Raw genomic sequence first — 12,785 nt, forward strand, 5'->3', positions numbered from 1 at the left:
AGGCGACTCATAAAGAAACTGCGCTTAAGTTTCTCTTCTTTTAATCACAACCAGTGTTTTGTAACGCACTTTTTATGATGACGCATGTTGCTTTGTCATACAGTTAAATGTGTTTACAAGACTTTGTGATATAATAAGACCAAAACTGCTGACTACATGCTGAGCTGTGGCAAGCAATGACGGCGTGCGTATCCAGAACGGATGAAAAACTAACAATAACTTTAGGTTTTAAACCTGGAGGGTTCAAATAAAAATTGTCAGGCATTTAGGTTTGAAAAGTTGTTTTGCGCATGGTTTATCTGAGCTGCAAGATGAACAAGTTGAATTAATATAAGAGGATCACACCTGCATTGATGAGATTATTTAGAGTTACATATTTGAGCAAATGCAAAATGCAAACAGTGAAATTTCTTGTATGTCACCATTGAGATGGAGATAAGTCTTTGGCATCTAGAAAAAAATCACCCATACAACATTTACAAATTACAGCACCGCCAATAAACCACTACAAAAACAACAAAAACTTCATAAACCTGGAACTAATAGCAGCATTTTTCATATTGACAATTGCACTCCTTAAGACAATCAGCTTAAATCAGACATTTAGATGCTGCTTTTATTAAATCCTAGCTACAGTAATGGTAAAAAGAGATTAACAAACAATGTTCAGCACTGTAAAGCAACTTGTTTTTGAACGGTCATTGACCTTTACTCTTGCACATCTGAATCTGGTAACTTGCAAAAGTGTTAATGTAGCTTAGCTTGAACTTTACACATATTCTTATGCTGTAACCACAGAATTAAACATCATTAGTGATGAACTAACACCTAGGACATAAAATAAAATGTTTTCCTAAATATTTTCTCAGATAAACATCTGAAAGTGCGGCATGCACCCTAAGCCGAGTGCAGCCAGCTTTCACCACAAACCTCCTGGTGTGTGTTTCTACTTTCTACCAGCTTTGCGCCTCTAAAAAACGACATTTCTGCCCATTCTACCTTGCAAAACAGCTCAAAGTTGGTCAGAATGGTTTGATAGGATGTATGAAAAAGTCCTACAGTAGATTCTCAATTGGTTTTACACTCTTAACACATGACTTATGCATTGATTTAAGCCAAAGAGCCATTTTGTAGGTCTGCTTGTATGTTTATGGTTTTTGTCCTGCTGGGAAACGAATCTTCTCCTCAGTTTCAAGTTTTTTGTGGCCTCTAGCAGGTTTTCAAACAGAACTATTGTGTGGTTTGCTCCATTCAGTTTTCCGTGGCTGCTTAAAGAAAAGCATTCCCACAGAATAATCCTGCCATCGCCGTGTTTTACCATGGAGATTTGTGTTTCCACCATGCATAGCATTTTGTTTGTAGACCAAAAACTTTGGTCTACAAGTCTCGTGTGTGCCTGTGTCAACTAAATATTTATTTATTAGGTGACTTCTGAAGGCAATTAGTTGCACTTGAGTTTATTTGGGTGTCAGAATAAAAGGCACTGAAAATAAATTCTACATTTTTTGTGGGTTGCAGCTATAATGCGACAAAATGCGAAAAAGGTTTGAGGGACATGAATATTTGTAAAGAGCCAGTACAGCTGAGATTGATCTCTTACTACTTATTATACAATATTAAAATAAATAGGTTAATAATTTAAAGCATGGATTCAGCTGCTTTAACAATATCTCACAGTTCTTTCTTTATATTTAAACAACACAATGAATTTCATGAATCCAACAACTCAACCTCGTTAAGCTGCCACAAAGCTTTGTCATGAAACTGAACTCCCTGCAGCAGAAGCAGCTTATTTAAAAAACAATACAACAACATGTAGCGCTGATGACATTTCATCCGCATCCAGCCTGTCGGGTTTAATTAGGGCGTCTGTGGAAGTGCGTTTTCACTTCACAGTTTCAGCAAATGCAAAATGCTTTTTTTGCATTTGCTGTTCAGTGATTACCGAACAGCATTTTCAGGTGATTTAAGAGATCATCTCACATGCAACTTGTTGACATGTTGTTTACAAATGACACAAACTTTTGTCTTCTAACTGGTTCAAAAATTTAATGTTAAGATTTTGCCACAATGATTTTAAAGGTTTGAATGTGTGAGAGTGAAGAAGAGCTTAAAAGCAAACAGAGAAGTAAAGCTTACCTGCCCCCTACTGGTCAGATAAATGTAGGAGACGTCAAACTAGAAACTTTCCTGGGCCACGATGAATCTTAATTAAAAAAATTAAGATTTTTTTAAGTGAAATCATAGCAAGCCACCTGACTACAGGCTTGTTGACAATCCACAGGCACATGGACGTCCGAGGAGAAGTGTTTTGAGGACATTCTCAAAAATTTACATGAAAAAAAAAAATAGTTTGTTTTTCTTTTAATACAAAACATTTATCGTGGCTTCCTCATAGTCTGTCAGTGATGCTTCTCAAGTTCCAAACTACATGTTTGGACTTTCAGTGCATTGCATTTTCAATTACATGAGAAAAAGCTCTAACGGGAAGTCAAGTCAGACAGATAAAGGAAGACCGTTGTGGCGCTAAGAGAGGAAGAGAACTGAAATAGGATCGCGTTTTTTTTCTCTGTGGTTTGTACTCGTAATATCGAGTGGCAGCATGTTCAGAGGGTTAGATCAGTCACCTCGATGCAGAGCACAACCTCTCCATCACCTCTCAGCATGGGGGACGAAGACTATGCTTCAGATTATTATTACTATGAAAATGAGACTAACATTACTGAGAATGACACTTATGAAAATGGCTGTGGTTTCTCAGCCCTGCCCGGCTCCCACATTTTCCTGCCCACCATGTATTACCTGATATTCTTCACTGGATTCTGGGGCAACATCTTTGTGATCGTGGTGGTGGGAAGCAAAGGCAAAAGAGCGGGTCGCCTGGTGGACATCTTCGTCTTGAACCTGGCCATGGCTGACCTGGTCTTCGTCCTCACGCTGCCTCTTTGGGCCATCTCTTCCAGCCAGAAGAACGGCTGGGACTTTGGGTTTCCCAGCGAGTTCCTGTGCAAGCTGAGCAGCTACATCATCTCTGTCAACCGCTTCTCCAACATCTTCTTTCTCACCTGCATGAGCATTGACCGCTACCTGGCAATAGTGAAGATGATGGATTCAAGGTACCTCAGGAGTAGTAAGTGCATCCGCATTACTTGTGCTGGGCTCTGGATCATCTCTGGCATCCTTGGCACTCCCTCTCTGATCTACCGAAAAGTGGCGCCATCTGCAGGCGGTCAGTCCTGCCTCGAAGATGAAACTTTGGTGCTCCTGATCGGGATGAATCTGGGCATGGTGTTCCTCACGTTCATCTTCCCAGTGCTGATCATCATGGTCTGCTACGGAACCATCATCATGCACCTCAACAGGCACTGCGCCGCTGCTGGGAACGCCCGAGCCGAGGCTCGCCGCAGACACTCACTGAAGATGGTCCTCTGCATCATCGTGGCGTTTGTGGCGACCTGGCTGCCCTACAACACCTTCAAGTCCATCAAAATCATTTTCTATCTCTCAGAAGGCGATCTGAGATGTAAAGCATGGCTGCACAACGGGTTCCTCATCTCCTGCTGCCTGGCTTTTCTCAACAGCTGCGTGAACCCGGCCATCTACTTCTTCTTGGACCACCACTTCAGGCGACGGGCGAAGTTCCTGCTCCAGAGCTGTATCGGGAAGACAAAGATGCTGCAGAGCTTCAACTCCTCTGCTTCTATCACCAACCCTGGCACTTCTGAGACCTATGCGACAAATGGTGGGCGAACGCAGATTCAGATGTCCCTGCAGGAGGAGAACAAGTCATTCGTTACCTTCTAAAAGTCCAGCAGAGGTGACGTCACTGTTTTATATTTCAACTAAAATCTATCTGACAACCATACGCAATTTTATTCTTTTTTTTATTTTTATTTTAGCCTCTGCTAATTTTCTCCTGTAGAGCCCTGAGGTATTACAGTAAAACATTAAAAAACTCATCTTTCTGTTTGTTTGTTTCTGAAATACTTGTTTTATGTTTAATTGTACAATTTTTAAATTCTTTTTTTTTTCTTTTCTTTTGACTTCCTCATCTAAGAAAATGCTGTTAATACTGCTTATGCTGGATGGCAGTGCATAACTCGGCTGTTTATTTTTTGCATGTTGCATTATTATTTTAGCATTAACAATACTAACAATAATTCCTAATCATAACATTAGCTTCGAATCATTAGTATTTTTATGTTTTTGGTAAAACTTTCAAGTTTTGTATTTTTCTGATTCATCTTCTGTTATAAAACTGTGAGGATTAAAGTTTTTTATGCGGGAAATAAATGTGTAAGAAAAAAAATATGTTTTTCCCAATTTGCAACACTTTTTTTAATAAATTACAGTGAAACTGACAAGCTCCAGTAATCCATAGTTTACACATGTTAGCTACATCTGATGAATGGTTTGATTTGTATTATATATTTCTTTAAATAAAATCAAATTTTGTCATAAATACATATTTTTCCTGCTGCAATGATGCTCATCCACTTCTTCTTCTTAAGCTTAACCAAATCTGTCAGCTGCTGTTTAAACATGATTTGAAAACAATACAAATTGACACATTGCAAACATATATAATATTGTAGTGACAATAAATCTCTTATCAACAAACTTTAATTATACAAGAAAGATTTTCACACAGCCTTGCGATTTACTGTGCTTTCAAACACTCTGCGAGCCTGACAGTCAAAGCACATGATACATAAAACCATCAAAGTGGAAACATCTGGTTTCATATCGCACGAAAGCTGCTAATCAGGTCCTATTTCTTTGCTAGTTATTTAATCATCATAAACCAATAATGACAATATCCAAATTATTGTATTTTATTTGTATGATTTAATTCCCGTTTGCAGATTTGCATGCATGTAATTCAGATTAACTTTAGATACATTACAGAGAAGTTTGTTTGAGAAATCAACTCAGACACTTTTCTCACAGGCGCCTTTCTATAGAGAAAGTCATTTTAAACGAATGCTAAGACCACAAAGTACTGTTACGACTCAAGCTGTGCATACACGCTCAATTTCAAAATGTGTGCTTCAAAAACGAAGTGCACTGTATGTTTCTGAGCTTACTTCATTTTCCACACTTAAAAAAGAAAAAGAGATAGAAAGCCACAGGGTCTGAGAGCGTTGACCGCTTTCTGAGTTTTTTTTTTTTTAGTTTTCACACAACAGGCTCATGTATGAACTTTGTGCACAGTGTGACCCGTATTGTTTTCTGTCTTCTTCAAAACTCAGAGTGCAAACAAAGGACAGTTAGTCGCAGGGGGGGGGGGGTTGTTAAAAATCTGTTCAAGACATTAAAAAGAGTTTCTGCCTTTACATAGCAGAAAATGTGCCAAAAACACATAAAAAGTTTTTTTTTTTAAATAAAGGGAAAACACAAGAAAGAAAGGCACAAAGTTGACAAGACAGTGGAAGAGCAATGCAGACGATCACAACAGGAAACAACAGGAAACAACAGATCTCAGTTCTTTGTTTTGTGCTTCTTGGTGTTGTTGTTTTGAAAGCTTAAGAATAAAATACTAACAAAGAAGATCATATCAAACGTCATTGTCAAATAGTAGCCCACTGATTCACAAGAAAATATACATTTTCCTAAAACATCTAAATTTAAATCGAATTCTCTAAAAATGCTTACATGCTTAATATGTATTCTAAACCTTTACATTTAAATCTACTGTCTCTTGCATGCCCACATGGTTACTTTTTGTCCTTATGTAAAGACAAAAAGACAACTGAAATCATTCGCCTCTTCAGTTTTCTCACACTTTGCACAGAGTTAGTCAAAAATAGATGATCTACATAAAGTTTCCAATTGGGGTAAGGCGAAAACGCCCGTTTTACAAAAATATATTTTCTGTTGTGAATTCAGACTGACCATAGGTGCACCCCTTGTCCGGGGTTTTCAATATGCAGGTGTATAAATATGGTTTAGTTATGGACTTATAAAATACAAGTCCTCATGATTCAAATTGAGAGGGAAAAAAAATGACCAACTCGTTTTTGAAGGGGCGTGTGTTGAGGCCCTGTTTACACCACAACCATTTCTGGTGGAAATGGAAGAGTTGTGTTGTGTTTGTAGTGTACATTTACATGAAACCACCGAATGTTTTCTATGACAACGGCACAGATTGAAAACGGGTTCCAGAGTGCAATGGTTCTGAAACGTACCGGTGTCCGGTGTCTTGTAAACAGACTAAATGGATCTTTTCTGTCAGGGAATCCCTAGCAAAACAATAGCTGCTTCCTACAATCCACAGAAGAAGAAACTACTGACAATGCTGGTGTTACTACAATTCGTGTTTCCCCATCAGGCACGGCTCCCCCAGCGTCCATTCGCCGCTCAGGTGGCAAAATCAAAATACACGCGTGCTTGTTCAGCGTGTATTATCTAGAGAACTACGGACACCGTGGAAGCTCAAACAACGTGTTTCAGTGAAGTTGTCCCATTTTTTTCCAATTGCACCCTAATCAGACACACATAGTGCGTGTTTTCCCTCAATATCTCAGGGAATGGTATCTGATGTGGAAACGCGAATCGACGTGCTTCCAACTTTTTTCTTTTTTTAAATACCGCGCACTTAGTTTCAAAGAACCTAGCACCAACTAGTGGCGTGGCGAGGGCATTACACCTATTCGATGTGTACCGTTGCAGTGTAAACAAAGATTGTAATTAGAATGTCTTCATGTAAATGTGTTAACAGAAACGGAACAAGAATTAAATTTTCGTTGTATCATTGTCATGTAAACAGGGTATTAGTGTGTGAATTTCATGCCTCTGTTATTGATCATATTGAATGTAGTTACTTTGTTTATTGTGACTACGGTAAAGTTCTGTGCTTTTATTTTGTCATCGTTCTTTATAGGGTTTCCATGGTAACAGTACAACAGATCTACCTGGGAAGGTTAACTTCAATGTAGAAAAAAGTTAACATCAAAGCAGGAAAAACGCATAAAAAGCAACTTAAATTTAGCTTCGGTCAAAAAGAGAACAAGGTAACGGAGATTGAAGTTTAAGTATTTTAATTCTGTGACTGCTTAATTAACGATTAATGAAATAAATTGTAGCGAGCTACGTCATGAATGGTGAAAGCCATTGTATTTTTTTTTCTTGCTTAGGTCTTACCGTGGTTGATGAGAAACAGGGATGACTTTAATAAATCAACATTTCTCCATCAGCGTTCACACTGCTGCCTGAAGTGACCCCATTCCGATTTTTTTTTTTTTTGCCTTAATGCGACCTGTATCTGATATTTTCATGACAGTCTGAACAACACAGGCCGGATTTTTTACGAATGCGACCCAGTCCCTCTTATATCCATATATACATATCCTATTCAAATGTGACCTAACGGCCAAGTCCTATTTATTCCACTTGAACGTCATTGACACTCGACAAACGTCACTATTCTGCGTCCTGATACGCACAAGCGGGAAGAAAAACTACAACCATAGCGAACAATAATGAGGATTAAGTTGTTACCGTACTGGCTCCGCTCGGACAGCAACTTCAAAATCGTAAGCTATGCTCCACCGTTAGCATCCATGTTTACTTCTGCAAACACTGAGCGCTACTTCTTCTTCATGGCCGCTCTCTATTTGTGACGATATTGCGCCCTCTACTGCGCATGCGGACTACTTTCAGGTCGTTTGCAGTTTACACTGGAGAACACATACGGGTCGCATACATTTGGAAGTGTGAACGACCGCGCCAAAAAAAAAAAAATAGGACTTAGGTCACTTCAAGCTGCAGTGTGAACGTAGCCTAAGTTGACTGAATGCTAACTACATTCAGCTGGCCTTTACACATGTAATTTAAAAAATGCAGAAACAGTTGTTAAATGCAGAGAATGACAACTCAAAAATTGTTTTTCCACCAACGTTCTGGCGCCCAATCTGGCGCAGCATATCCACATTGTTTTGGTGGAAAATGAATTATTGCCTATGTGATCTCTCTATATATAGCTGCTGTCATCTTACCTTCTATGCAGACTGGTCATCCACATCCTACCACAGATAAACATGCTTCATAGTAGGGTTGGAGTTTTCCAGGTCATGACCAGAGCGGTTTTTGTTGTTGTTTTTTCTCTCCAGGCATGATTCAATAAGTTCAGGCCAATAATTGCTAGTTTGGTTTCTACAGACAATAATTTTGTTTCATTCTAATTAGGCTCCTTTTAGCAACAATCAACCTGACTGCCAGGAGCCTTTTAGCTTTTCCTGACTACTGTTCTATGAACATCTGATTGGTGAACTGTAACAGCAATGGTTGATCTCCTGGGTGATATTATAAGACAAAGGAAACAGAGTCACTCTGTCTAAGTCAGGATGTCTAGAGTCTGTGGAGTTGGTGTGCTGCAAGTTTACGTCTCTCTCTGGTTCAACAGAGCATGTTAATTTTCTGAAGAGGCCTGCTAATAAACCTTCATTTGATTCATACGTGTTGAACCAGAGAGCGAACTAAAACATTTCAACACCCTGGTGCAAGTGAACAATTGAGCACTGAGTTCTTGGTCACCTTCATTATCAAGATCTTTTATCCCTGAGTGCTCCCTTTGGTCGGATGTCCAGATCTAAGGTGAGTCCATATGATTCCTAACTAATGTTAAAAGTTTCCAACATTTTTTTTGTATCCTTCATTAGAACTGTGGTTTACACAGTCAGATCCATATACATTTCCTTTGACTTTACAGCTTTGTTTCTGATCTGATTTGCAGCATTAGCTGTGAGATCTTATATAAAGTCTTATTGCAAATCATGTTCATTTAACTGAATTTAAAGTGCATCTGGAAATCGTTCAAAATGCTTCTCTTTTCCACATTTTGTTATGTTACACCCCTATTTCATTGTGTTATGTATTAATGTGGATTTTTTAAAAAAAATCAAAAATAGAAATCCAAGAAATCATATTTACATGAGTGTTGCAGCCTTTGGCATTAAGTTCAAAACTGAACTGGTTCCACTGATCATCCTTGAAAAGTTTCTACAACTTAAATGGAGTCCACTTGTGGTAAATTCAGTAAATATATGTATATATTTATATAGACAGACCTGTCTATGTAAATATATTTTTACTCAAAGCTGAAAAGCAGAAAAACAACTTACCGTTCCAGGTGGCAGGTTCTGCTGCCAGGATGAAGCTGTAGTACAGTAGAGAGCAAGGGGGAAGATGTGAGCAGTGTACTAGGATGATTGACAGCACTAAGACCCTCCTGCAGGCTCTGATTGGTTGTTTCTGCGTATTCCTGCAGAAAGCACTGGAAGAAGGCAGAGGAGCTTGATTAGTGACAGTTTAACAACTGTGTAAAAACATTAAAAAAATGTATAAATGTTTCATATGTTCTGCAGCTTTCAGATGTTTTCAATGTTAATGTTAGAAAATGTTGAAGAAATAAAGGGGTGTGAATAGTTTCTGGCTCTTGAGACTTGCTGACATAGAGCAAAATCCCCCCACTCAGAGAAAAATTAAGCATAAATCTATTCTGTTTTACTCTTCAGAAACACATCTGTCAGGTGTGAGGTCTCCTGGGAGGAAGTCGGCAGGTTCACCACCCTGAGAACCGGCTGTATGATTGAACATGCATTCACACACACACACACTAGACAGACAGTCAATACTAAAATGTAGCTTCTCAGAATCCGGCTGTATTCACTTGACTCTGAAAAGGAAGTTCATGTACTAGAAAGTTCAAATGTTCAAACATGCCCACTGCTTTTTCAGTGGTGGGCGCAATATGAATCGGAGAGTTTCAAAACCGAGAGAAACAGGTTAGATGGTAGCCCTTTGGTGGCAAGGTCAGGAAATTCCCTGTCTCCTGCTTCGGGAAGTTGCCAAACATCTATGTTCGTCACACAGAAACAAACTCTGCCCTGAGAGGTCAGATTGATTTTTACTGCTTTTACACAAACAGAAACACTCTTACATTTCTTAGAAACTGGCTCTTTTTTTTAAAGAGCCAGATTGTAAATTTAAAAAAATAGAAAACACATCATGTAATCTTCAAAACAAATGCATAGATTTCTGCCTCATATTTGAAAAAAAAGTCATATCAGGAACTATACAATAACTAAAAACACGTATATTTTTGCTGATTTAATTTAAATTTGTGGAAGAACTGTGCAGCGTGCACGTTGTTGCCATAGTTTCAGTTCTAATATGAGAGCTGTTAACCGCCCTCGCGTCTCTCTTAGGGCACTGCCACTTACTGCTGCTCTCAACTTCAACATCCACCTAAAGTGCACTAGTTTCTGTTATCTGAGCACAAAAAACATGCAAAACTAAGTTACTGCACTTGAGTTTACATCTCCTTTTTAATATGATTTAATTCGGCTCTAAAAGGCAGGTCTTCCTCGGGTAAGGTTTAATAATTATGCCAAATGTTTATCTGACTTTCACAGTTAAACTCAGAATATATGTAGGGTCTATACCTGTACACAACATAATACCATGACAAAACACATGAAAGCACAGGATTTGTTTTATTTGAAACATGAAATTATAAAGCAGCTTTTTAAAAAAATTTATATGTTCCACCTACATTCCTAACAACTCTTTGTCATTGTGTTTCTAATATAATTACATATTCTTTATAGCTATTTTTACATTAAAAATGTACATATGAAAGCAGTTTTTTCTGGTTCAAATAAATCCCCGTGACGATCATATGACTGGTCTGATAGTCTGGCATACACAAAATGAAAGGTGAGACAGTGACACTTATGTCTTATCAAAGTTTCCGTTTGTTTCAGCTGCCCCTTTCTGTGCATATCAATGGTGAGACAAACAAATTGTAATTTTCCCACAGACTACTTGCTGTACCATGTGCAGTGGCTGTGCTTTGCTCATATCAGAAATCTAAGCTTACTACGACATCCCGTCTGATCTTCTTGGCATGAACTTGAAATCACCTCACTAGATGACATTTCCATCCAGCCTTCTTCCCACAGTTTCTCACAATATGTCACAATGCCTTGCACAATGTCACATATAGCATAGGTGAAGAGGACCAATATAGATGTGTCTCAGTAAATTAGAAAATCTTTAAGTTCATTTATTTCAGTAATTTAGTTCCGATATTGAAACATATTTTTTATATAATTAACTACGGGCAAAATTATATATTTGAATGGCTTATTAATATTAGTGATTATGGCTAAAAGCAAATGAATACCCCCAAACAAAAATGGGAAAATTGCATTCTAAAAAAGCAAGTTTAGAATGCATTTAACATATGAATTATATGGCCATGGAAAGGGAAATACTGAGTCGATAGTTGCCAGACAGTCGTTGACACGCTCCACAAAGAGAGACAGTCATTCTTAAAGAAGCTGGTAGTTCACACACTGCTGTATGTAAGCATATGAATGGAAGACTAAGTGAGAGATTCAAAAGGCAGTAAGTGTTCCAAGAACTACTGCACACGAACGTATCTCCATGTGATAAACCCGTTCTGAACCAGAGACAGCATCATTTTATCTGGGCTGAGAAGAAAACCACCTCCTGTTGCTCTGTGGTGCCGTTTTTTCTTTTAAAACAGAAGATAATTTTACATTTTGAAAATCAATTTTTAGTGTATTTTTGTGCTGAACATAGATGCACGTTTCAATAAGTTGATATTTCTGTATGCATTTTCTTTTTCTTTCAAGTTTTTTTTTTTAAATCGTCCAAAGGAACTGAAAGTAAAATGTGTAATGAATCAAGCTATTTTAAATTGTATACAATTACATTTTAGAAATTGATGTGCGGACATAAATAACCTTTTCCAAGATTATTCTGATTTCTTAAGACCCACTTTTTCCTTTTAATTCATGTAAAGCATTTTGAATTGCCTCGTTGCTGAAAATGTGCTATATAAATAAAATTGCCTTTACCTTATCTTTCCTTTACCATCTGACAAGGATGAGAGTTTGGCAGAAAGGACTGAGGACCTTGAACTACATGTTGACTGAAGGAGGTAATGGTTTGAAAATCTGTGAGCCATAGGAAGCAGTGAGAAAAATAACCAAAGATGAGAAAGATATTGGTATGACATGAATATGACATGAATAAAATGTGACACATCAGCTGGAGTTTATTGGTGATCTGTCTTTGCTACAGGAGACAATATGAGTAAAATTTTCAACACATTTGTTTTTTGTTTATTTAGGTATTAATAATTTATATCAGCTTGTGTTCTTTTTTTTTTTTTTTCTAAATTCCTGTCACCCAGTTCTTGACCCACACTCAACTGATACCAGAATCCCATATTTAGATTAAACATTTGATGAATCACATTTAAATTTTGTCCGAGCTGTTAGAATAAAAGTGACCCCAGAAAAGAGCCTTGTGGATCCTCGAATGTGACGTTTGTTCACTCATATTTGTAACTGCCTATTGACAGACGGCAAGTTCAGTGTGCCAAAGAGGATCTGACACAGTCTAGCGTTGATAGTTTTAAAATTGCACTATCAGCAGTCATTTTCATGAAAAAGAAAAACTCTAAAAGTGACTTTAAAAAGTTTAGTTAATCCACAGAAAATGTCAGCCTCTTTGTTAAGATTCTTCTGCAACGTCGCCCGGCTCCAAGCATAGCTGCCCTCAATTCTATCTGTGGCACCATGCATTCATTTCTCACAGTTAAACCACAAAGATGCAGCGCATTCATGCTGCGATCATGCCAACGGTGCAGCCAATAAATGAAACAACTTGATGTGGTTTCCTAGTTCCTTACAACTTCAGCTCAAGCCTGCATGAGCGACATTTGATCTGTGCAAACGTAGCTGAAGCTT

At 38.0% G+C, this 12,785-nt stretch overlaps 1 protein-coding gene across 1 annotated transcript; it reads left to right on the forward strand.

Moving 5' to 3' along the window:
- Window positions 1–2,628: 2,628 nt before the first annotated feature.
- Window positions 2,629–4,361, forward strand: LOC102224073 (probable G-protein coupled receptor 25). The gene has a single exon (XM_005804300.2). It carries the CDS (start codon window positions 2,632–2,634, stop codon window positions 3,802–3,804), a length of 1,173 nt encoding a protein of 390 aa, XP_005804357.2. The 5' UTR covers window positions 2,629–2,631; the 3' UTR covers window positions 3,805–4,361.
- Window positions 4,362–12,785: the final 8,424 nt, after the last annotated feature.

The sequence above is a fragment of the Xiphophorus maculatus genome, chromosome 20 (genome assembly GCF_002775205.1).
Source record: "Xiphophorus maculatus strain JP 163 A chromosome 20, X_maculatus-5.0-male, whole genome shotgun sequence".
NCBI lineage: Eukaryota > Metazoa > Chordata > Actinopteri > Cyprinodontiformes > Poeciliidae > Xiphophorus > Xiphophorus maculatus.

Bases quoted from the DNA above. Each gene is read 5' to 3' on its own strand.
- LOC102224073 (XM_005804300.2), top strand. From the start codon at position 2,632: ATGCAGAGCACAACCTCTCCATCACCTCTCAGCATGGGGGACGAAGAC.